At 41.1% G+C, this 27447-nt stretch overlaps 1 protein-coding gene across 1 annotated transcript in view; it reads right to left on the reverse strand.

The window, feature by feature from the left end:
* Positions 1 to 27447, reverse strand: part of tmtc1 (transmembrane O-mannosyltransferase targeting cadherins 1) — a 131584-nt gene that overhangs the window by 39083 nt on the left and 65054 nt on the right. The window contains exons 5-7 of the mRNA XM_041781139.1: positions 10141 to 10222; positions 9096 to 9199; positions 2774 to 2963 (exon numbers count right to left, since the gene is read on the reverse strand). Coding sequence (XP_041637073.1) covers positions 2774 to 2963; positions 9096 to 9199; positions 10141 to 10222 — 376 coding nt within the window. The remainder of the gene's footprint in view (positions 1 to 2773; positions 2964 to 9095; positions 9200 to 10140; positions 10223 to 27447) is intronic.

The following is a 27447-nucleotide window of genomic DNA, read 5'->3' on the forward strand; positions in this document are numbered from 1 at the left end:
ACCAAGACCAATGCCAAGTGACAGACACAGGGATGTGAAACACACCGACACTAGACCGTGGGGCGGTTAGAACAATGTTCTGTTGAGTGGCAGTCACCCGTCCCTGTTTGGCAGTCAGATGGGCAAGTCAGTGTTTGGCAGATGCCGGGAGAATGTTTCCTGCCTGACTACATTGTGCCAACTGTAAAGTTTGGTGGAGGAGGGATAATGTTATTGGGCTAGGCCCCTTATTTCCAGGGAAGGGCAATCTTAATACTTCAGCATACCAAGACATTTTGGACAATGCTTTGCTTCCAACTTTGTGGGAACAGTTTGGGGAAGGCCCTTTTCTATTTCAACATGACTGTGCCCCAGTGCACAAAGCAAGGACTATAAAGTCATGGTTTGATAAGTTTGGTGTGAAAGAACTTGACTGGCCCTCACAGAGTCCTGATCTTAACATCACTGAGCTCTTTTGGGATGAACCGCACTGGAGATTACTAGCCAGGTCTTCTAGTCCAACATCAGTGCCTCACCTCATAAATGCTCTACAGAAAAAACAGGCACACATTCCAACAGAAACATGACAAATACTATAATTCTCAAGGAACATATGACTCAAAAGAGACTTGTTAGTACTCGCTGTTTATGATGGGACCAGCGTAGAAAAGATTAGCCTTCAAACTATTTAACCGTTGACAGGAGATATGCTTTCATTAAGTTTAGTTAAAGGAGAAGGCTTCAGCGCTTGTCAAGTTGGAGTAAAAGCCACCATCACAGCCAACGACAGCTACAAGAGTGGAACAAATGTAAGAGATGCATGTTGATAAAGTGACAGGTAGGTCAGACTTTGTGCTATGTTGTCCAAAGTCTATTCAATTCATCCATTCTTGTGACGTTTGAAGAAGATCTTTCAAAGCATTCATGAGCTGTGTTTACAAAAAGAATAAAGATTTATGTGGGTGCAGATGGATGTCTAATGCCTCCAGCTCAGTGCGGAGGCATGGAAACACTTTATTACATTATTCTTAATAAAAGAGGCAGTGATTTGATTGTTAAAGCAGTATGTGTTTTAACACCCAGAGACATGACTGCACTGACCTTTTCAGCACATTCGTCTCTAATGAAGCTCTAATTAAGAGCCCTGTCGGGATGTAAAGGCAGTCTGATTAACAGCTCCTTAAATACACACTGTGCTCCTTAGTGGAACATTTAAAAAGACTCATTATATTCAATAAAGAAAGAACAAGCTGATATTACTTTAACAACCATTGACAGTCTCAGAGAAAGTCAAACAAAATGATAATTGGGGACTGTGGCTGACACTATCAAAAAGCTTTTAGATTAGACTAATACTAAAGGAATTTTTTGGCTGATGTTCAAAGTAAAACCCTGAATTCTTTACACTTTGTTTCAATCTTAGGATCTTTAATGAATAAAAGTAGGGCTGGGTCACATGGACCAAAGACAATATCTCCATGCTTCTTGGATAAATGGCAAAACACTACTCTGCAGAACTTAAAGGCATGTTTGGGCCAGAAATTGAGGCTGAAGGCATGTAACAGTGAGTAAGCCCACCTCAGCGCAGGAAGGAGGACTGACACAACTCAGGTCGTGCTCTGGATATCTCTGCATATTATCAGGGGCATCTGTTGAGAAAATAACAAAGTCCACACTTGTAGGGCTGAAAAAGGGGCAGATGTGGAGAGTAAGCACAGCCTCGGGTACTGTCTGGGCAGGCAGTGGGGATGCCAGGAGTCATCAGTGGTGCTGTGGAAAAAAAACACTGGTGGTCTTCTGTTTAGCCAGTTGGTGCTATTAGTCTCACAATTAGTAAAACAGGGATCATTTGAGTGCAGTGAGTGTGTCCCAAGTGGTTGTAGTATAAAGACAGCTGTGTCCGGAAGGTCCAGTCTCTGGTTAATCAGTATTCCTGGCTACCATTACACCATGAAGACAAAAAAAAAACACTTCAAGCAACTCAGAGAAAAGGTTATTGAAAAGTACAAGACAGGGGATGGATATAATTTTTCTTCCAAGTCACTGAACATCCTTGGAGTTCAGTTTAATCAATCATTAAGAAAACCCATATCAAATCTCGACTAAAGATCGCAAAAAGGCATGTGGGAGACTCTATGGTCAAGTTGAAGAGTTCTTCAGTCTTATGAGACTAAGTAGTGTTTTTTTGTCCATCAGAGAAGGTGATACATTTGGTGGATATAACCACAAACACACCATCCCCACTAGTGGTGGCAACATCATGCTGTGGGGATGCTTCTCAGTAGCCGGTCTACAATCATTTGTACAATCAGCAGGTGTTCCTAATGCTTGCTCTACATCAAGAGGAACATAATTCACTGAAACAACATAAAATCACTGTGTTACATTTTTATCTTGATTTTTGCTCTGTTTAGAGTGCGCCTCCGTAAAATCTTTGTTTGAAGGTCCACGTAGATCCTACCCTTTCATTCCAACAAGAACCAGGACACCCTACCTGTGAGCGTGCCAAATGTCAGGTGGGGCATTTTAGTTTTAGGAGTATGTCGGTTTTGCAAAGCCTCAGATTTAAAGGAAAACGCTCACTTTCAGAGCGTTTAAACCGCCACTGCAGCTTTCCTGATGTAACCAAGAGGATTTTATTTGAAACCCGCTCCCTCTGGAGTGTTACCAGCTCTTACACTCATTCCCTAAGTCTAAATTAGGTGATGCATGATGTAATGAGACGATACAAGCTTCATGAGGCTACAGGAGGTCATGAGAAAGCCAGAGAACTTTTTACTTTGTGTTTCTTTACCTGCAGAGAGAAGATGCAGTGCAGGCAGAGAGCGAGCATCACCAAGGCCAGCAGCACTGTTGCCACGTTTCGCACATCACCCAGGGACTCCACCAGGGGGATGCTGCCCACTTGCCAGTCATAACAGAGCACAACAGGGGCAAGCAGCAGCCAGGCGTTAAAGGAGAGCAGGTAGGAGTAGGTCAAGACCCTGCAAGGAAATGAAGAGGGGGGGAGGGGGAGAAAATATCATTAATTGTCAAAAATAATCAGAACTGAAATCCATCATTCTAATCAGTCTGTTTATCTCTAAGTGGCTGGGAGTTAGCACAGGAGGTTGAAGACTGATTGGGAGTAATTTTCTAACTTGACATTTAGAGCCAAATAAAATGAGCTCATGCAAAGTCACACAGCACACTGCATGCTGATGATTTAGCTGTCGTCATTTTTCGTCCCTGGTTTCTTTACATTTCCCTCGGTGGGTTCAAGACCTGAACGTTTTTCTGAGGTATCGATCGGTCAGCAGTTAGGCAGCTTTTCACTTCAGAGACAGGAACACATGGTCTGGTCCAACAAAGGTAGCAGGACGAGCCAGAAAAATGGTGAAAATGAGAAATGAATAAAGGCCTGAAAGGAACAGAGTGTGGAGTTCTTGCTTCTTCCTTGAAAATTCATGGAATCCCAAGGTGACACAACACTAACAGCTCAAAGAAGCACAAAAATATCTAAAGAGAATCCCTAAAGCCCCACCCAGGCAGGATATGTTTCTTCTGGGAAGTCAAGATGCTTTAAAAACCTAAGCTGAGGACCTGTTTGGGTAATTTTCATCCCCACACCAGTGATAATAGCTGCACTGACTTGCAGTTCTTCTCATCAAACCTGCAAATTGATTTAATCTTGAAAGGCAAGATTAATTTTGCATTCACATCCAGGCCTCCTTAATGCCAGACCTGTTGAGTCAAGAAATCCCTTAAATAGAACCTGTCTGACAAAGTGAAGTAGGCTAAAAGAGCTTAAAAAGCAACACACCATATCATGATCAAAAGAATTTACGAACTGAAGAGAAACAAAGTCATTGACATCTATCAGCCTGCCTGGAAAGGGTGACAAAGATATTTTAAGACTTTGCATTCTCAGCAAGCCATGCTGAGAACCATTATCCACAAATGGAGAAAACTTGGAACAGCACTGAACCTTCCCAGGAGTGGCCTGCTTGCCAAAATCAATCCAAGAGCGCATTGATAACTTATCCAGGAGGTCACAAAAGAACCCAAAACAACATCTAAAGACCTGCAGGCCTCACTTGACTCAGTTAAGGTCAGTGTGTATGTTTCAACAATAGGAAAGAGACTAGCATCCATGGGAGAGTTCCCAGACTAAAATCACTGCTGAGCACAAAGAAATACAAAGGCCCATCTCATATTCGGCAAAAAACACAAACACAAAATATTCTGTGAACTGACCACACAAAAATTTAGGAAGGAGTTCAACTAACAGCATTTCATAAAAATAACATCATACTAACAGCCAAACATGGTGATTGTAGTGTGATGGTCTGAGGCTGCTTTGCTGCTTCAGGACCTGGACGACTTGCTTTAATTGATGAAACCATGAATTCTGCTCTCTACAAGAAAACCCTGAAGGAGAATGTCATTTTGTATTTACTCGGGTTATCTTTGTGGCTATAAAAGTAGTTTAATCAGAACTAGACAAAATTTCTTAGGGTTAGAAGCTTGGTCAACTTGGAGGGACTCAGAGTAGAGCCGCTGCTCCTCCATGTCGAGGGGAGCCAGATGAGGTGGCTCGGGCATCTGGTTCGGGTGCCTCCTGAACGGCTCCCTGGTGAGGTGCTCCGAACAGGTCCCACCAGGATGAGGCCCCGGTGAAGACCCAGGACACACTGGAGAGACTTTGTCTCTCAGCTGGCCTAGGAACGCCTTGAGATCCCCCGGAAAGAGCTGGACGAAGTGAGAGGGAAGTCTGGGCCTCCCTACTGCTGCTGCCCCTACGACCTGACCTCGGATAAGTGGAAGAAGATGGATGGATGATGGATGGATAGACAAAATTTCTCTATTAGAAAAAAGTAAAGAACCACACTATGAGATTTCTGGGGTGGAAAGATGTTATTTACCAACTGGGTCCACACATAATGAACAACATCTGTTGCCTCTTGAGCTACATCATATGTTTTGTTGCACTGATTGGCCTGTTATAAACTCGAGAGACAAAAAATTTGTCTGATCACCATTCAAGATTTTATTTTGAAAGGTTCTGCCTGTACCAAACACCATCTATGGGATGTTGCCCAGATGAATGTGATACATACCATGCCATAGAGACAGCTGATCTGTCAGCGGCTTGACAGAAATATAAATATTTTCCATCTACCATTGTTCGTCTTTCCCCATAAACGACTCCAGGTAAACCTAAGCACCTCTCTAAGTCAACTTCCCCTCTGACTTCTGTAAAACAAACTCGCACAATGACACCAAGCTGAAGTCCTCATCGATTTTGACAGAGGGCACGTTGGACAGAATCCTGAGCAGTTGGGCTGTGAAGACCTGCTGCAGGTTACGTATTGATTTCTTCCAAGACAGCCTGACCAAGGAGGCTCAAGCTGGCTTCTGCTGATGGGACAGGAGAATAGGAAAGGACACAGGCCAAATCCCCACTGAACACAGCAATTAAAACATGTCAGGAAGACGAGTCTCGGGATGCTCATTCCTCTGAACAACCACAATTCTGTCTCCTGTTTTTGGATTGGCTGTTAAAATACAGAGACAAGAGGGGCAACAGGGAGACAAAGGCTGGAAGAGGTTGTCTTAAGCTCACATAATCACACACCGGGGCTGGGAATTTCATCAAGATTTCAAAATATTTAGATATGCTTTCAAGTAAGGATGTTGAAATATAGAGGTATGATTTTCAGTCCTTCTGCCCAGCCCTAAGACTAGGACACAGAGATAAGGCAGCCTACAGAGATGGCGCTGACAGGCCGTTTAACATTCAGCTGAATCTTCTCCACCTGCCATCATCTGATGAGTTTGGGCCATAAATTCAATTCCCTTTTCCACACTCTGCCAGGCCTTCTAACTACAAATTATCACACACCCTCTCTAACACATAAACCCCCACATTAACGAGAGGAGAAACAGGAGGAAGAGTGAAAGGAGTAGTGAAAGATCAGGGAGAGAAAATGAGTCATTTGTCAGGCAGTGTTTGGGCGTTCTGCTCCCCTGAGTCTCAACTGAAAGGAAGACGATCTCAGCTGAAGGTGTGAAGCATGGTTTTCAGCTGTTCTTCGCCTCCTCACACACAGACATCCAGAAAAACGTCAACAGAGGCGGAAAAAGGAGACCAAATTTAGATGATGTGAACACACTACACCTAAACTAAAAAATGTCATAAAGGCACAGCCAAAACTACAACAAGGTGTCAAACATTCAATGTAAAAGTCAGAGATAAGAATCAGAACTTGACCCAAATCAGGCTGTGTTTCATGACACTTTTGCCACAGGTCTTTACATACAGAGCAACATAAGAGACAAGATCCAACGCTGAAAACTTTACAAAGAGCTGCTGATGTAGCCATGTTATTAATTCTGCTTATAGTCCTGTCTGTTCGAGATGGTGGCAGACAACAGCTCAGACTTAGTCCTGTCATCAGCATGTTTCTGTTGCACTTAAAGGAGACATGTAATGAATGAAACATTACCTGTTTGTGTCAGGAGAATTAAGCATGAGTTAAAACGTATTCTCTCCAAGGTTGATGTCTGTAATAACAGCAACATGCAGCAAGTGTTCTCACCTTGTGTCTCTGTCAACCTGTCTGAGGCTTTAACACACATTATGAGCTACAACAGATCAACTCAGTTCAACTCAGAGTCCAGCGCAGCAGTGTTTTGTATATTAACAGCTTAAACATATGTTTAAAGGTGTGTATTAACTTAATGACTAACTTGTTTTAAGTTCATGATGATTCAAAGAAGACCATTACACGAGATACGAGAAGCAGCTGTAAACCTGTTGCTCCATACACTTGCCTGAATCTTAGCTAAAGCCAAGTTAAATCAATGATAAACTGCTATTTAAAAAAGAAACTTAAAAGGCTGTAGTTGTTTTTTGTTTTGTTGTTTTTGTTTTTATTGTGAATCATCAGGAAATGTGGTGGTGTCAGTAGCAGCTTGACACACCTCAGCAGGAGAGAAATTAAAACTCAAATTACAGGGTAGGTCTAAAGAAGTAAACATAGAGGGACTTATAAAAAAGCTTTTATAGCTTGGTTAGCAGCGTAAGCTGTATAGATAAAGGAGCTACATAACTAAAATAGCTAAAACTACAGTAGGTAGGATACATATCTACGTTATCTATGTAGCTAAGTAAACTTTAGCTATATTTGCTATAGCTCACATTGGCAAAGCTAAAATTCCTGAACTTGACTTAGCTACATTAGCTTTTGTTTCTTAGCATTAATTAGGTAGCCAGCGTATTTAACTCTGTTCAGAATCTCTCTCAATCTTGATTAGTTATTGAAGAAAAGTCCTAAAAAATGTTGGTTCAAGCTTCCTAAATTGAGAGAGGTCTGGCTGCAGACCATTCATCTCTGGCCACTCTCCATCTGAGACCCTGTACATCTCCGAACAGAATTAAACGTTAAAACTTTAGGAATGAAATTTGATTAAACTTCCATTTAAGGAAAAAAAAAAAGCTCACAGTCCATGAAAACATGCAAACGTAGCAAGAACAGCTTTAGTTCCTCCGTTAGCTGTGTAAGCTATGTGGATTAAGACACTACACAGCTACTGTAGCTAAAACTATGCTCACAAAGCAGCTAAGAAGGCTACATATCTATGTAGCTCAGTTAACTTTAACTACATTTGCTAAAGCTCATGTTGCTAAAGCTAACTTTGCTACACTGGTTTATGCAGTAACATTTATTACATCACTAGTGTAGCTTTGTGGCTAACATTACTAAAGCTAAGCTCACAAAGTGGCTACATAGCTAAGTTAACTTTAGCTATGTTTTCTAAGCTCACATTGCTAAAGCTGACTTAGCTACGCTGGCCACCGTTAATGTAACTACTTCTAAAATGGGTCTATATATGATCTAATCCTGGACCAGACCTCCAACCTTTTCCTCTTTTATTTTTTAAAATGTCGCTTAGTCTGTAATGTTTGCAGTGTGGTTATTTCATGAATATAATTGCCATACTTGGTTTATGAATATAGATGAGGGCATTACCTGGAAATACATTGTACCCACAAATTACGGCACTTTGTTCTGAGATATATGGTGTCTCAGATGAATGATCCTTGAGAGTGGCAATCAGAGATTAACGGTCTACTGTCAGAATGTCTTTACGCCTTTGTGTCATGGGTTATGTGTTTATAAAAGAACCTATTTGAAGGTGTTGCTTCAAATAGGTTCTTACATTTACAAATACATTTACAACTTAATGTATTTTTATCACCTAATCATTGGGTTGTAAATGCTGATTGAGTGAACAAGTACACTATGGATACTGTCAACAATTGTTCACAGCAGAACAAACTCAAAGAGCAAAGCAGAGACCGTGAATCCTATTTGCTTTAAAATCTATTTCATATTCCTACCATCTCGGTGTAAATGTCAAACAGCTGAAACAAGACCAGGACGGAGGAGCGGGGACACGCTGACGGACAGACGCTCACACCGAAAGCTGATGAGGGAATGCTGGAGGCCTCGGCAGACATCAGCGAGCAGAAATAATGAGGAGAGAAAATGAAGGCAAGCGGCATGGACAGCAAGCGAGGGAAATGAGGATCCAGCGTAAATTTCCCAGGTGGCTGAGCTAGAGGAGAGACATTCCTCTTAGCTGCCATGCTAATCACGGTTTATATGTGCTGTCTCATTGACAGCGACAAAAACTGATGCAAATGGAGAAGCACAAAATCCTTTACACTGACTTGATATCACGTCAGAGATTCGTACATAAAATCATAACTAACTGAGGAGTCTTTTCACACCAACAACTTTACAACTGTTTTTTCAAGGCTCACTCTTTACATTCATATTTTTTACCATGAAAAAATGCAAATCATCCTGTCTTCAGCTGTTTTTCTCCAGCCATTAGTGTAAAGACAATAAGTTCTGGTGAAATACCTGGCCATGCTTGTTTGAGGCTAAACGGGCCAATCAGCATCATTTGAGGAGAAAGAGGCAGTAGCTACAGGTGTGGTGGTGATGCAAGCCTCCTACCTCATATTTCCTGTTACTATGATTTCACTCTTTTTTTAGCCACAATGACTGCTCTTGTATTCATCCATTCATTTCGTTTGTGTGTGCTGGTGTAGAACAAGTTACCTGGTGAGCAGGTGAGGTGAGAAGGAAGCGGGGTTGTCTTGTTCAGAGAAGAGCGGCATGGATCCTCCCATCAGCCACAGCCTGACTGACATGATGAGCACCACCTAAAGGACAGAGAAGAAAATATGATTCAGTGAAGTTAATATTTTGTGTAAATTTATGAAAAACAAGGGACTGCAGAGCTTCTTGAAACCAGTAGCATAAAAAAGACTGGTGAAAAATAACAAAGAGCTCAATTACAAAACATTCAAATACACAGAGTAAACAGTCTGTTTGCAGAAAAATAGCTCACCATGAAAACATCCAAAGGAAGCAAATGTAGCTTACGTACCCCCCCTAGCTATGTAAGCTATGTAGATAACACAGCTACGTTGCTATAGCTCATTAAGCTCATGGATATATATGCTAGTGAAGCTTTGAAGCTAACATAAGCTATCGTAAGCTACGTAACTATGTTATCTGAATAGTTTACGTAGCTTCATTAGCTTTGTTAGCTTAGCTACGTTTCCTAAGGCTCCACTGCCAATGCTAACTAAGCTATACTGGCTTACGAATTAAGATAATCAACATTGCTAGCATAGTTTTATTAGCTTTAGCAAAAGTTAACAAAGCTAAAGTGAGCCACTCTTCAACGGGTCCCGGATTAGACCTCTAAGCCTTTTTCTCTATTTTATTTATGAAATATTGCGTAGCTTTGTGGTTACTTTGTGAATGTTACTGCCAGACGTTGCTTAGGAATAAGCTGAATTTAAAAAAAAATCCAGAAATGTAAATATGTTGTACCATTAAATTACATCACTTCTATTATGACAGAGACAGCGTCTCACATTAACAGTCTGTGAGAGGAGCTGTCTGAGATTTCTGGTCTGCAACCAGACTGTCCTCAAATGCATTGAAGTCAATGCTTATGATCATGTTCTACTTTAAGAATACGCCAGATTGATCTTTTAATTTTTTTGTAAAGACAAGTGACACTATAATTTTTTTCACAAGGTCGACAAGCAGCCAACCACAAAGTCATTTTACATTTAAAATCATTACTTACGTAGGTGGTGATAAGTGCTGCTCGTTTGATGAAGGGACTGCAGATGTGGAGGAGGTCCCTGAGTCCAGAGCCCGACACGTGACTGAAGGAGGAAACAGAAAAAGAAGAGGGTCTGTCAGGCTTTACGAGTGGTTTAAATCAACACCACAAAACAAGACATTCAAAGTCTCACTTAAAGTTTCTTAGTCTTCAGAAGGAGTATTTGGCTGCATTGGAGCAGTGGTTTCCAACCTTTTTCCTTAGAGCCCCCCTTTTGTAACTAAGACAAGACAGTTTAAACTGATATCTCATCTCATAATCCTCTGTAACATAGGCTGTTTATGCTTTACTGGATGTGTCGCTGAAAACTGTCTGGGGAAACAGACACCACTGGTCTTTCTCTTACATCTTAGAACCTTGATTTATTGCCCACCTGTACTTCCTTTCCAGCTCTATCATTTCAGAAGCTTGTCCCCTCCAATGAAAACTCTTTCATGATAAAGACTAAGGGGTGGATGATAACCTTTCCACTGTCTCTATCGCTTTTTTGTTACTAAAGGTCAAACTTTAAAAGCCTTTATGTGTCTACTTTCCTGTAGTTTAAAGGAAAAAAATCTCTACAAGGTTGCTGTCCATTCACGCATTTATTTATTGATCCAAACATCAGCCAAGGTCATTTTTAAACTCTCCCCACAGAGCACACCACCCTTTCTTTGAGCCTGAAGTGGAAACCAAAGACAAGCTCTGAGTGCAGAAAAGATGCAGCAGGAGAATACGATGAGAGCAAGGGGGGATGAGACGGATTGCTACTGAAAGGAAAGCGTGATGAATCCACCGAGCAGCCCCTCACTTTGAGATGTTCCCCGTGTGCAGAGCTTTCAAAGCATCACAGAGAGACGAGATCTCGCAGGATTTCTACACTCATTCTGTCGGTCTCACACTCCCGTTTCATCTCTGCCTTTGCTCCCCGCTCCTCCTCTTTTTTCTCCTTTTCTATATTTGTCTTTAAAAGTCTTTGCTCCTCTGTTCTGCTGAGGTTCGCAGTGCCAGGAGACACAATGACAAAGAGGAGACAGAGTCTGCAGACGCTGCATTCACAAGGTACCGTCAAAGAGTTTGGTCCAAAAGAACCAGGCAGCTCTCCCTGCTGATTAACACAGAAGATATTTCCAAAAAGGAAGCACCATATACTTGATATTTTTAATGGGCTTAAAACTCGCACAAAGGGGCTATTAATAATGATGTAAGATATCAAACCTTCTAAGAATGTGCCACAAAATTAGAAGTCATGTAAGTGTTTTAAACTTACTCCACTTATTTGAGAGGGAGGTAAAAACTATGAGACTAATGAGCACAATAAAACTGCAGAGGTTTTCTGGTGACAAGGATTTGCACTCAGTACCAGCAAAAACTTTCAGTTATTTTCAAAAGTCTGAAAATTTGACTGCTGATCAAAACCAGATCAGAATCCAGCTAGCTTGTGTGGAACGTGGTGAAATTATATGCAGCACACCTCCACCAACTGGATCAGCCATGGTGAGACTATCTACTGATAATGAATGACCATTCTAAGGAGACAAGAGCTGATTTCTGGATGGCACGAGCTTTGCTTTTAAAGGCATTAAATGACCACATTCAAAGGAGGGGTAATGGTATTGTCTGCACCTAAAGATTCATAAGATGGTAATAAAAGTAAATGGTCTTATAACTCAATCAAGATAACATTCACAGAAACCTAAAAGATGAATACATGAATGTTTAAGGGCTGCCGTTTTTTGCGTTGGCAGCACCCATAACCTCAGTTCATTCAGGAGAACTCTCGTCATACCATTTTATTTCAAAATGGATATACAGTTGCTAGAAAAAGTATGTGAACCCTTTTCTGCATAAATTGGTCATCAAATGTTTCTGATCTTCATCTAATTCACAACAATAGATAAAAACAGTCTGCTTAAACTAATACCATGCAAAAAAATGACATGTTTTCATGTTTTTATTGATCAAACCATGTACACATTCACAGCTCTCAGGTGGATCAGGAGAGGAGGGCTAAACTTTCTTCAAAATGGGGAGGGCCAACCAAACCTGGGGGCGGTGCTAACTCCCCACATGACATCATGAGGAGAAATCTAAGAACAGCTTGTTTCAGCACACATTTTCTGACAGGTGGGAGGATTTTTATGATTCTTGTGGGGATTGGGGACAGGCCAGGGGTACATATTTTTGCTAGAGAAGTCTAAAAAGGTGATTTTTGCATAATATGTGAACTTTAAGTCTCTCCTGACTGAAACAGTGGTAGAAGTAATTGATGCTTGGGTGTTGAGTTCTAATCGGACAATTATTTTTTGAAAATGCTGAAAATTAAATTATTTATGATGAAATTACATTTTTCCTTGATTATATTTGGACCCTGTCAATTAAGCAAAAATGTTTTTTTTCTGAAACAAACTTTGTTGAACATGGAATGTATTACAGCAATTTGGATATTTATTGTCTGATGTGTAAAAATGCAGGGACAATTCATAAAAGGTTGACCAAATCTCCCTCAGAACTACTTTGATATACCCTAAAATTGTCCCTATACTATCTTGCAAACATTGCAGGTAAGTGACTCAAGCCATTTAATGGCGATGTATTTCCCATCATGAAACAACATGATTTTTAAGTGCTTTTGACACTTGCCACAAACATCAGCAGACAGAAGAATCTAAACCTAAAATGAATCTAAACACATCAAAAATGCACCTAAAGGTAGATAATACCTTGTAGAAAAGAAGTTAACTTTATGTGGCACTGCTTGATTGCCAAAGCTTGACATCTCGCCATGTGACAGGAAGTTACTGCTATTCAAACATACAGGGTGATAAACACCAACTTAAGTTGTGATTAAAGACCACTTCAACACAAACCTACATGCCAGAATTGAATATCTGCCATAACACCACCTACTGGTAAGACCCATTAGGACCTGCATGACAGGATTCAGCTCAAGGACATGTTTAAAACATGATACTTCATAGCTTTTTAACCTTTCTGTGTCCGGTAGACATACTGTATATGTAGCTGTGCCATGACACCAACATGGCCCAAATGTAAACATATCAAGAAACACAAGCCCAGTGAGGAAGTAGTACCATTAAATGGGTTTCATTGTTGGGCTTGTATAAATAGCTCAATGGCTCCCTCTAAAATATTTTTTTAAAAATTTAGCCCCTGCTGCACATTTGACCCAACATTATGAAGTTCGACAGTTGTACAGTGCCAGGGCCTACAAAAAAGGCCTCTTGGACCTGTATCAACAAATCAATAGAAAGTCTGACATTTTGTAGTTTGTGGTTTAAAAAAACAAAACAAAAAGAGAATTAAATCAAATTTTGACATTTTCAGGCCTCACTCTGGGAAGAACCACTTCTTAAAAATGAATCTAGGCAAATGAAAAATTCCTGTAGAGCTAGAAAAGACCATGTAGAAAAGTTATGAAGCTCATGTGCAAAACATAAGGGTTGTGGCTTTGGCGACTTGCCAAAGTTTGATGTCTTGCCATTTAACGAGAGTTGCTCTTATTCAAACATACAAGGTGAAAACTTACTCCAGCTTTGCACTGCTCCTCCACACATTAAAACTGAAAGCTCTGTTATAGCGCCTCCTACTGGTAAGACCCATTAGGACCTGCATGACATGATTCGGTTAAATTTCATGTTTAAAAGAAAAGATTTCATAGCTGTTTAACCTCTCTGTCTGGTGGACATCACTGCAGCTGTGCTATGACCCTGACATGCACCAAACGCCAATGTAGGCAAAGGTGCTAGGGCCGATTCAGCACTGCCTTCAGTTCTAGTGTTTTGATTTGCCCTTGAAGATGGCCCAGTTTCACATGGCGTAACGTTATAAAAAGTGCAATGATAAAATACATTGAACGAATATTGCAGCATCACGAGGCCCCAGTACAATCCATGTACTGGGAGAATAAATGCTTTGCAGCTTCAATGATATGTTTGCAGTATTTTTAATAGAAAGCACATATTTAATCACAGTTCCATTGCCTCCTCTCTAACAGCTGTTCTGCTTTAATAACATACCGCTGAGCTGAAACTGATGAAAGCCGCACGCTACCTGACAGAAGCTCTTACTCTAAATCGTCTTTTATCCAGGTGGGATGATTAAAAATCTCCCCAAGGCTGTGAATGCAAAGCAACACTGCATCCTTGGGAAAACACTTGGATGGAGAAACACTGAGAAGATTGGTTTCACGGTGAAAAGCAAAAGAATGAGACGCCCCCACTTTCACTCACGAAGAGGCAGAGAGAGAGAAACAGGCAGATGTTGTTGGTGTCCTCAGACCAGGGCCTCAACTTCTCTCACAGGATCATGGGAAAGAGGACTCTGAGGATCGGCACAACAGGATGCTAATACACCATGACAACTGTGACCGCGGCAACATCGGAGGATGAATGGAGGGGAGGAGGTGAGTGTTTCAGGGGGAGGGAGGAAGTTCAACAGAAAATTGAGTTTGGGTGATTGTTTTGGAGAAGGGTCGAGAGGTTCGGCTTCCTCAGAGGCATGAAAATTAGACGAAAAAGACAAACACAAGCAAAACCCTCTGCAGACTCAGTGTTACTGTGATAGTAGCTCGTTTCAAGCCCTCGATGCGCTTCTAGTGGCAGAAATTCTTCACATTCTTCCCTCTGATGGCATTTCCTCTCCTCCTCCTCCTCTTCGTCTTCCTCACCGGGTGCCACAGTTATTTACGCTCACATGTCCAGCCACTGAGGCTGAAAGACGACAAGGCCGCCGCACCACTTCGGGCTAAAACTGACTCACTGAAAGGATGCAGTGGACTTCAGCAAGCATTTAAGAAAAAGTAGTCCACCTCACATTACCTACATGCTACAATGTTAAGGTCAGCTATACAGAGCTCACAGGCAGTCCTTTTCTTATACGGGTGGTGTAGCTCTGTTTGTGAACAGCTGATCTTGAAGTGTAGGTTGTGTAATGACCAGAGCAAGGAGAATGATCAGTAGCTCTAAGAACCATCGGAATAAATATTCAGTTTAAGATGTGTCTGTGTGTAACAGCCAAAGACTCTGACCAGGCTTCCATGTCTTGCATACTGCTGAGTAAAAGTGATGACGCTTAGCCTGTAAGTGAGCTCACTTCAGTCCTACAGTAGGCTACTAGAGGGTATTCACTGACGTCACTTTCAGACGCAACATGCGCAGTTAATGGAGATCTGTGAAAATGGGAGAAAAGCAGCCTAATATCTTCTTAAATAAGGGGTATTTGGATCTTTTCAGGATGTACAGTACTGTGCAGAACTTTTAGGCTGTTTTGGCCAAAAATTGATGCTGAAGAATGGTGTAGATGTGTCGAATAAGCCGCCTAAGGGCACGTTGAAGGTGGCAATGCTGTTTGGTCATGTTGTAGGGTAGGTGAGAAAGATGTCTTTATGTTGGCATGGTGGGCGGTGACGGCTGGCATGGAGAGGGGTGGCTCTGGGAGGCTGGAGATCACTATCCTAAAAGGACACTTATTGGTCCGCCATTCTCTTGCAGAGAACTAGCATATCGTTTTGAGGTTTTGAAAGATGGATCAACCTGATGATAAATATGGAATCCGGACAATCCATCAGCCTTGCCAGGTTAACTTACTTCCACTGAATTTTGAAGACAGTGTTGAGTGTGATTGCTGCATGCTGATGTACGCCCTGTTGGAGCTCGGCCTGGGTTGGCATCAGGTCTGGTTGTTTTGCACGAGTTAATCCATGAACCGTCAAACATTGGCTCAGTGTACATGCTGCTTTGCTGTGCCAAGAGACACAACATGCCGCTGGTTATGTAGTGTCACACTAGTTAGAAACAGTACACAGAGAAATGAAGACAGGCTTAAACCTAAGGCAAATGTAGTATCACAGCTGGATCTGCTGATTCCTTTTTTCTCACTAATTTGCTCCATATGTGATGTTTTGGTTTAACTCAAACACTCAAAAATGCAGCCTACAACAAAATGCACACTAAAGTGTCTCAGAGAGATCCTGTTTGATGTGTTTGCTCAGCGTTTTTTCTGCATTTGCATCAGATAGGATTCAGAGGTTTAACATCTCTTCATGTCTATGTGTGTTATTCTCTCTCTTCTCCCTCTCTCTGTCTGCATCTCTGAGTTGATGTCAGGCCATGCAACGTCTTATGATGTGTGATGTAGTGTGAAGGGCTGCTCCGGGGCAGTCACAGAGCCAAGACGCTTCACAGCTCTCTGACACTGACGACACACCCACATACACTCCGTCTGCGTGCAGGCTAGCTGAGTGGAGCTGCATGTGTGTATGTTTCAGACTTTTAAAGTTAGACCAGTTCAATGAGGACGGCTTGTGCAATTCAGCAGCAACAGTCCTAGCACTTGTTGGTGAAAGCTGATTTTCAGAGTCTGGCTCTAAAAAGTGAATCTAAGTCTGTGTAAACACCCTGAAATAGCTCGTCTTCTGTCAGCACACCTTTCCAAACACCTGCCACACAAACCTCTGTGAGAGCCCTGGCCTGTCAGTCCTGGAGCTGCTGCTGACAGAGTGTCACCAAGTTTCAGTCTTGGCTCTTTGTGTAACGTGAGAAATGCTCACATGGCAAAGTCACTGCAGCATGACTCATAAAAAAAGACACTGACCGAGCAGTGGGCTGTAAAGACTTCAATATGAGAAGGTATTCATGTTATCCACTGATGTGTAAAATTTAACTTTGGTTTTTAAACTTTTCTCTGAACTTTACTATTCATCTTTGAAGCAAATTTCTCTCTTACTAGTGCTGAATATTTTTGGTGGATAAAATTGTAACCAAGGAGCAATGCTTCTGGATAGTGTCTGATTTTCTGAACAGCAACCTTGTTACTAAAAACATTTCATTAGCTGAGTTTCATTCAATTTTAGTGGCTCTCTTTCTTCTTTGATATCACTTTATTATCCAAATTTTCAGCCATTGTGCTGCAGCTTGAATCATGGATTCTTTCCAATAGGCCTGGGCAATATGCCCTAAAATCTACATCATGGTATTATTTTCCCCTTTGCAGAAACCTAAATATACTATGGTATTACAAAATTAAAAGAGAGAACACATTTAGATGCTTATTAAGTTGCTAAAACCCCCCTTCTCCCCTCAAAACAAGCCTGTGATAGCATAATTAGAGGTCAGCACACGTTACATTATTTTTTGGTTGTTCACATCTGCACCATGTAAAACTGTGCAACAAAATCTTGTCCCTTCCTGGCTGACAGCCTGACCAATGACTACAGCGTATGTGGGATTCCGACTGCTCATCTCAGTTCCCCTGAAGGAGAAAAAGAAAGGACTCTAGTAAATGATGATGCAAACTTAAGGAGCAAATACTATCTTATTGGTAGGCATCAAGATTCATGTCATTGACGTTGGGTCAGGGTGTCAAACTAGACGCAAGAAATACTGTTGAATCATGGTCAGAGACATTCTTGATGTGTCTTCAATTAAGACTGTCTGTGGTTCAAGACATGCAAAATCGGCTCAAAACTGGAGCCAAAATCTTAGAGACGCTCTGCGGAGTGAGCACACTCGCTGTATGCTGCCATTATCATGGATACCAAACTTGTAGAGGCGATAACACTCGTTAACCTTTTAGCTGTGCTTCACGTTAGTTGCACTAATATAAACCGTTGACGTTTGGTTTGTTACCTGGCTGCACTCAAGGTTAGCAAGGTCATCTTGTGAAACGAAAGATGAAAGAACTGTCTCAAACTCCATTTAGCTCAAACTTTTAACAGACTAAGAGGCCAAGCATAGGTGGGTCTTAAGCCTACTGACAAAAAGCTACAACATGTTTGCTTGTAGTCATACCAGCCATGGACCTACTTATGCATATCCTTCTTCAAACAAAAAAACAAACAATTGATGCCCTGTCCAATGTGTGTCTAGAAAAACATGAACTGTTTGGACCAAAATGTTTTTTTAATCAAGCTGTTTATTTCTGCTGTAAAAATGGACACTTTAACATGGGTGTGGAGGGGACTTCTGCTATTTCTGCAGATAGCCTCTAATGGACACTTCAGGAATTGCAGCTTTTTGTATATTTGCATCACAATCTTTCACAAAGTAACATAAATCCTCCATTGGCAAACATATAAACTTATACTGAACTGTCTTTAATCTTTCATCAGCCTCTCTTGAGAAAGTAGAAAAAGACTGTGATGACAAATAAAAAAGTTTGCTGTCCTAAGAAACTGGAAAAATATTGTTAGATATAGCCAGGACTTTTGTACTCTATATCCCCATCTGATGGGTAGGAGCTCTAGTTATCAGTATAAAAACCAAGGAGAACATAATAACATATCTTGTAAATACCTTAGAAGTTGCTTTAGAAGGCAGGTTTAGTTTATAAAAAACGATGATTACAGAAGGTTGTAAAATCATGACGAGCATTTCTCCGGTTGAAACATTCTGGTTCAAATCTATTTAATAATCCTCTTTATAAATGTCACATTCAGGGTTGTGTGCATTTGAGCATTAAAACAGCCTAAAATAATCTAATCTGTCACCCAGCTGCCAGATTAGGTCAGTTGTGCATAATACCCAGGCGAGGATTAATGTCAGAATCACAACCTCAGAACCCCAACACAGTTCGATGTTATACCAGGGGGAGGCTTACACTGTGTTCATGTGTATGTTCGCCCTGAAAAATTCAGCCTGAAGAGCCCAAAGAACCACCCCATTAATCACAGAGACAGAGAGATACTCTCCTTCAAACACACACAGCCTCACCCGATTTCTCCGCGGAAAGCTCTGGAGGCGTTCCTCAGGGTGAGAAAGAGCACCGTCTTTATATTAAAGCCATCCATCTTCACTAACCCTGGGTTTTATTGAGGATCTTTATGGTGGAACATGTTGCCTTTCTGTTTGTAATCTCCTGGATCCATAAAGGAGAGGCCGCCTGAGCTGGAGGGCGGATTTGCACAGACAGTTGGATTGATAAACGTCACTTCAGCAGCTTTATTTACAACTGCTGAACAGCTGATTGACTTTAATTCACTTTGAAACATTAAAAGATGGAAAACCAGTGACAAAAGGATACTTGGGAATAGAATCTTAAAGCTCTTCATCAGTATTTAGGAAGCCATCTTGGCTCTTGTGCTATCAATTTCCTCAAAGAAAGGCATTAATCTGAAAAATAAACCTGTTAGTCATCAGCAAATAATTCAACCTGCATTTTAATGCTTCTGCACCTGCAACAACCAGGGACTTATTTTTCTGGTTTTATGTCCTGATACCTATCTATAGATACATTGACATCCGTCCTGGCCATTCTTGTGACTCATGTCCTCTCACTGTGACAGTCTCTGAGCCCACCAACACCCTGACCCATGCTGTACACCTGCCTGGCCCACCATGACACTTGCTTGGCCTATCACTGCTAAAACATACATTGTGCCACCTGCTGTGACACCCACAGAACCCTCTTCCCCACCCATGGGCCCTCCACCAACTCACTGCGCCACCATCCAGGCCCCCGTCTGTCAACCATGACACTGGCCAGGCCAACTGCCACCCTGACCTGGGCCACGGCACAAGTTGTGCCCCTTGGCCTTTCCCCACAGCAACACCTACTGGGCCATACTACCCATGCTACACTGTCAGCTAGGTCTCTTGCTCCACCTTTTTATTACATCTGGTGGCCCAATGCAACACTTACCGGGCCAACAACCAAATGCTGTGTCACTCTCTGGGCCACTCATTTACCGTGTTAACCACCTCCCTGACTTACACCGTGCCATCCACTGAGCACCAGTTTTGAAAACATGGGCTCTCCGACCATGCTACACCCTCTGTGGGTCACCTGTCAGACCCCACCATACTCTGTCTAATACCATCCCACCAGCTGCGCCCCTAGCTCCCCATTCTATGACTCCTGCAGGGCCCACTGTAACCCAGACACATGCAATACCATTCACTGGGCATGGGCAATAAAGGAAGAAAAGCTGTTAAAAGACGCACTGTTAACCTGTTAGCTTGTGCTATTATCCATTCATTAGCACTGCCAATGGATTCACTGATACCTAGCCAGAGGCTAGCAGTGCTTTTTTAACAGCCTGTCTCCCTCATTTTGACATAAACATGTACGTTTAATAAAATACAGTGATTACCTTTTAAGTATAAAAACATCATGAAGTGGTGGTTAGATTGAAATGACTCCTCAACGCAAGACGTTGGATTTACTTTTAAATCTCAGAACTTTAAAGTGTGACATATTTTCAGTTTTAGAGTAATTCTACAGCAGCTGAACATCCCAAACCATACATAATGTTTACAAGTCTTATCTCTGAGCACTGGAGTACATTATCTACAAAGGAAGGAAGCCTTTTAAAGAGTCAGTCTTCATCGCTTCATGAGTAATGAGACGACTTTGCCAAAAGCCCGGTGTGTTCCCTGAAGATGAATAGCTGCTTTGATGAGTGGGAAAGCGCTCGCTGAAGTGAATGTGAGTGGGTGAGAGAAGAACTATTAAAACTGCACATTAGTGTTTGCTCTGAGTGGGCTGCTTTAAGGATTTTTACACAACAGCAGCTAAATATGGTTCAAGGTTTATCTGCTATTAGGATGCTGTGTTTCAAAGGACCTGGTATACACAAGGAATTTAATGGGGTTGTTTTATATGAATATTTCTTTCATCACAAGTTTCTAAGATTGATTCACAGCCCAAATAAAGAGAATGTTCTGGTTCATTTGAGTTTTGTTGAAAAATCAGTACGCACGGACTAAAAACTGCCTTAGAAAGCCGATCCAAAAACGTCAGCAATAAGGTAAACGGGTTATGTTTATCTGTAGGTTGACTTTTTAAAAGCAACTGCAACAAAGAGCTTTAAAAGTTAGAAAAAGTAGAAATGTTGTCGCTAATCAATCAAAGATTTCCCTTGTAAACCAGCTTTTGTACTTTTATAAAAGCCAATAAATATACAGAGCTGTGAAAAAAGTATTTGCCCCTGTACTGCTTCTTTTTTTCTACATTTGTCACATTTGATTGTTTCAGATCATCAAACAAATTCTAACAATAGACAAAGATAACCAGAGGAAATTAAAAATGCAGTTTTTAAATAAAGGGAAAAAAGCCATACAAACCTACCTGGTCTTATGTGAGAAAGTAACTGCAGGCTAAAAGGGCTTGAAAAGCAATGCATCATGCCGCAATCTAAAGAAATTCAAGGCAGATGAGATATCTGTCTGGAAAGGGTTACAAAGCTATTTCTTAGTCTTTGGGACCCCAGCAAATCACGCTAAGAGCCATTATCCACAAATGGGGAAAACTTAGAACAGTGGTGAACCTTCCCATGAGTGTCCGGCCTATCAAAACTACCCCAAGAGCACATCAACGACTCATCCAGGAGGTCACAAAGGAACCCAGGACATCTAAAGACCTGCAGGTCTCAGTTGAATCAGTTAAGGTCACAGACAGCTCTGCTTTATTGCAGATAAGTCTCACTGGCTTTGAATTTATGAAAAGAGGTAAGATGAAAGCATAGTTGTCTTTCTTCTCCCATTTTACTTTGATTGTCCTTATTAGAGTTTAGATCAGGACCAAAAATTCCAGCTCAACCCTACCAGAGCCTGTGCATGTTCTCTTTGAGCCCGGCCTGTCAGGCCACCTGCATTTATGGCCCATAGCCTGATGTAACCCTACATTTTTTTATTACATTGTCTGATATATAAACTACAATTCTTTTGTTGTTTTAATGACATAAATCTCTTCATATGACATGTTAATGAAGCATGTATTACAGGTGTGGCCTATTTATTGTTAATGATAAACACAGCAGTAAGGATATGCAGACTTAACTTAGCACTGAGCAAAGAGGTTTATAAGGATCATCAGTCTGTCAACAGAGACTCACTCACTTTATTGGTGGACTGAGTTACATTAGAACAGATGATCAGAGTATTTGCTTCTTTTTACCTTCTCCAATGTGTGACTGCATGACACGTTCTCTCTCCCTGACAATTTCACAGTGTGCTTGCAAAGGGGTGCCATTTTTTAACACCTTTTCCCCCATATTATGTTGAAAATATGTAGCTTTTAGACCAGGGTAGGGCAGTGCATCTCTGATCATACTTTGAGCAGAGGGTGTGCACTGAGGGAAGATAAAACAAACAAAAACTCACTAATCTAAAGTAGAATTTAATTATGCTGCTGAGACTGAGGGGTTGTCTTTTACTCCCCTTGAGCCAGACCCAGTCTGAGCCTAAGGAGAGAGGCATTTTTATGATGTGAAAGGGGAAAACAGAACACAGTTAATTGAAAATATTTCACGCCTCAAAAAGGCCAGTAATAAAAGTAACTACGCCCCATTACAGATGAAGACACAATTTAGTATTTTATGTAGTCACACCTGAGGAGTGTGCTTTCAGATTCTGCAAATGCCTTTGGGATTTATTTGACTTCAATTGCATCAATTTTTTTAAGCATTTTGCTCTTTTAATATTCTAACTGTTCTGATTTTAACGCTGCAAAGCACTCTGTATGACTGCTGCTTTTAAATAAAGTTGCCTATCCTTTGCAAACCTGCTAAAAGAGGGTTGCTTAACAAGAAATTCATGGTTTATTGTTTGTGAGTGTTAAGAGTATGGACTGAAAGTGGGTAGCACTCTGCTGAGTAATGCCCTTTCATTAGAGCACAGAAATGTTAGAAAGGGAAGACATTAGTTAGGGATGTTGGAGGAAAGCCGGGGGACTTAGCCCCAGAGAGTCTAATGATAAAGAGTGAGCATGAAACACAGAAAGAGGTGGAGGAGGAGCTCGACGTCTCAGCACCTCCTTGCCTCGTTTCTCTTCACAGCCTTAAAAACAAAACATCTCACACATCTCCCTGATGTCCTCATTATGGCCCGTCTGCTCCGAAGCCAGCAGGAAGACTCCTCACATTTCAGACAAACGGAGCCCTCTGTGTCGAGGAGGAGCAGGCGGGGGAGTTACGGAGCAAGTCAGGGAGGTGAAGAGGGAGCGAGAGGAATGAGAAAAATGCAGGAGGGGAAGGAGACGGCTGCAAAATGCACGCCTGAAGATGAAGACAGATGGACAGAGAGAAAGATGATCACTTTGGCAGTAAATCTGCAACATGTTGAAGACTTTCAGGCTAATAATCTGCCCGTTGTTCTGAATCATGTTCCACTACGTTCAGCTGCTGTTTCTGTCTGCAGGAAATTCTCCGCTGACATTTTCAGTCATGTTCAATAACTGAGGAATGAAGGACACTCCAAACACTCAGCTCAGACTCAAAAATCCACACTGAGAGAGGGAAATTTACAACTCCTACAGTAGCACAGCAACATGAATGAACCACAAAAACAGAACAAGTTTTGTCACTTTTTCAAAACTGATCATGATTTTCCTCTAGTGTAGCTGAGATCAGATTTTACTTTGAAATAATTGCATTAGTGAAGCTTCTCAAAAACTTACTCCCACAATTCCTTATGCACCTTCGACCTGGAAGACAGAGTGACATTAATAACTGTGGTTTCATTATACAAGGGGACTTTTTAACTTTATGGTGAATATGTATACGAACATTTCAGTTAGTTTTGTAAAAGCAAAAATATCAGCAGCAAGTAGAGCCAATTAAAGCAGTCCTCAGATCTCTACACCAGCTTCCTGTGAGTCCAAGGATAGATTTTAAAATCCTGCTGGTAGAATATGCACTTTATATTCTAGGTTAAGGTTAAACTTTACTCATTTAATGACGCCATTACCATCCTCATCATTAGATGATTCCTGCAATAGGGGAGAAATAAGAGAAATCCAACCATACTAATACCTAAGATTGCCAGCAACACAAATTTCAACAAGCGTGGTGCATATTCAGAAACGACACGAGTTAAAAAGCATGAGCAAATGTCTCTTATGTAGTTTCTCTGTGTCGTAGCCCACACTTCCCTGTTTATAATAATAAACAAGCGATGTCTGTAATTCATGCCTCATTAAAATTTCATCTAAAGAAATGTCTGTCATCAAATGTGTTTGCTTCATTTTTGATAGAAATGCTGTTGTTTTACCTTTTTGCAGCAATTTTGTTCAATTTGCAGCACCTTTCAGTCACTACATTTGTTTTGGAATTTTTGTTTTCTTATTTGCTGTGTTTCTGAATGAGGCAAAGGTTTTAAGAAGGTGAATAACTTTTGAACCATAAACTGTAGCCACTTACTTTTGTTCCCTCTGAAAGCCCTCCATTTGCAATACAAATGATGCTATCCATGCATTTGAATCCCTTACAGTAGCGTTTCTAGCAAGCCTGGAATCTGGGTGACTTTCTAAGTCATGGAAAAATTAAATCCACACCAGGAACTCCAGTGTTTAACGTCTTTATATCCATTTTGGAATCCATTTTTTGATTGTTTCTTCCACTAGCTTAGCATTAGCCACCATATCAAGTTCCCAAAACAGATGTCACATAGCCTGAGTGGCTTATAATGGAGAGATAAAGAGACAGGGAGCCTGAGTTGGCCCTCTGTGTCTCTGCAGACAGGAACTGCTTTGAATGATGGCTCATTACAATGCAATATAAAAAAGCTCAATGACATTTTTTTAAGAATGTGAAAATTTTGAAGAGTTTTTTGTCACAGAATGATTGTTTTTTTCACTTTTTGGTCCCCAAGAGACTGGAGAACAAGTTTGTACAGAAAAAAGACTTTTAATCTTTTTAAAAACTCCATTAACATTACTGCAGCACACATATTCTTAAAGCCCAGGTTGTCCTGAAAAAAAAGGATGTTTAGAGCTTGACTGTGCATCACAGCGTTGATGTTTTGCAGGCTTTTTTAGAAAACAAGGCCAAGTGAGACAAAATAGTTCAAAATTAGCTTAGGGCTCAGAGGGTTAATTTAAATTTTATGACCATTAGTTATTGTTTGTCCTTATTGGCCACCATACATACCTGTTTTGATAACAAAAATAATAAATAAAGGTAATTTCTTGTCGTTAATGATTAAAACTGCGGTTAAACTCCTGCACACTGTCTAAAGTGTGCAAAACTTTAAGAATACAAATATTTTGTGCAGTTTCAGCATTGTGCAAGGCTTGTTACAGTGTTTTTTAGCAGATGCTTTTGTCCAAAGGAATGTACATCTGAGAGATCTGCAGGTATTCACAGAGTTAGGGACCTAGCCTAAAGGCCAACACTAGATAACAATCATGCCCTGACTGGGACTGGAACCCCCAGTATCCTGTACCGACCCAGTGATGTAAGCTACTGAGCTATCCAGCCACAGTGGTCTCAGGCCAAAGACATACTTGCTCTTCACCTTGTGTTTGCATTTGCCTTCAGCTGCATCATTAGCATTCTTGTAAATACATGCATCTATATAAGATGTATGTTTCTCAAGGTAACCTAATGAGGGTGATTACTTATCCCAGGGCTGTTTTCCCAGGCATGAAATGTGAATAAGCAGGTGCAGTTCTAATTTTACTAGCCAGCTTGAGTGTTTCCATGTTTGTAGTTTACATCCTACACAGCAGTACGTTCCGAGCTCTCTGGTGCAACTGCAGTCTCTTGAAATTGAACAGCTATTATTTGATGTTTTATAACAAAGTCATAGAATAACATTGCTTTCAGTTAAGAGATTTCAGTCTCATTAACTGCAGCCCACATTGATTCTGTGAACTGTAAGACAACTGCTTTGAATAAAATAGAAACAGAAAGCCAAAGCTACTGAACTCATCAAAAGAAAGAAAGACTAACTCTACAACTTGGACTTGCAGCTCGATGATTTATTTAAAAGTGTGTTGATTACTTTGATCATTTCTCTGTTTCCTTAAGTCAATCCCCGCCAGAGAAACCCCTGCAGGGCTCCACAGTTTGATGACGAGGTTATTTCTGCAGCTGCTAATTAGGATCCAGTCCAAACAGCCTCATTACGAGCGCTCACCGTCACTTCACATTAAACACGTTTATGTGAGATGAGAGACACAATTAAAGGTTGGGGGCTGAGGCCTCCTGCTGACTGTGTTAGCATACTAATGCTACACGGTTTATTTCTGGATCTGCCACTGTGACCGAAAAGTTGGCTCCAACAGTCTCTGAGGGCCACAGAGGCTACACTGAGCATGTAAAACAAACATGCAAATGAATCCATTACAACATTTCCATACAAAGTGGAACGTAAAGAATGAATGTAAATGTGAAGGAAAGTGCTCACGCCTGCAGAACAGGTGTTACTGACAGGCTCTAATTAGGAGCAGAGGCAGTCTGCTTATTTGTACGGTTTAGACGGTGCTCTCTCTCTCACTTTTTAAGCTTTATTGGTTTGGAAACAGTAGGTGGCGGTATGCACGTACTCTGTTTGTACACCTGCCAAAAGGAAAGAAGAAGCAGCAACCACTTGTGTTGACAGTTGTTCATGCTCCACGTGGACAATGGGATCCATCCTTATTCCATGGATGTTTGTATTGTTTTTGAGACACCAACAATGACCCTCTTGCAATTTTACATCTACAGTACAGGTCAAAGGATGAAATGGGCCCAGAGTCTCTCAATTTGTGAAATGTGGATCACCTGAGTGTAATGAATGTATCTCCAGTCATTTTAGTATAAAGACACCTGTGTCTGGAAGGTCCAGTGACTGGTTAATCAGTATTCATGGTGACCATTACACCATGAAGACAAAAAAAAAAAAAACTCCAAGCACCTCAGAGAAAAGGTTACCAAAAAGTATAAGTCAGGGGATGGATACAACTAACATTTCATGGCACTGAACATCCCCCATAGTTCAGTTTAATCCATCATGGTAAAGGTAGATGGTAAAATGAACGTGGCAAAATAAAGGAGGACAATATTATTCAGAAGAACTGTGGCTTAGGAGAATATTTATTTTCCAGCAAGACAGTGGCCTGAAACATACAGCGAAAGTTACACAGAAATGGTTTAAAGACAACAAGGTGAATGTTCTGGACTTGCCGAGTCAAAGCCTGCACCTCGATCCAATAGAGAATTTGTGGCATGACTTGAAGAGGGCTTTAATGCCCATTCCCCTTGAAACCTGGCAGAGATTGAGCAGTTTTTCAAAGAAGAATGGAGTCAAATTGCAGTGTCCAGATGTGCAAGCCTGATTGAGACACATCCACACAGACTGAGTGCTGTGATAGCAGCCAGAGGTGCATCTACTAAATACTGACATGCTTAAGGTAACGTAACTAAGATTGCACATCCTGCAATGTAGCTATTGTGCATGCATGCACAATAACTGCAACTGCAGCTGTAAAACAATATATCATTCAGCCCTACTGTCCACTGACTTAATACTGAACTAATTAATCTTGACAACTGCAGCATTTATTAGT

Source organism: Cheilinus undulatus, linkage group 23 (genome assembly GCF_018320785.1).
Source record: "Cheilinus undulatus linkage group 23, ASM1832078v1, whole genome shotgun sequence".
NCBI lineage: Eukaryota > Metazoa > Chordata > Actinopteri > Labriformes > Labridae > Cheilinus > Cheilinus undulatus.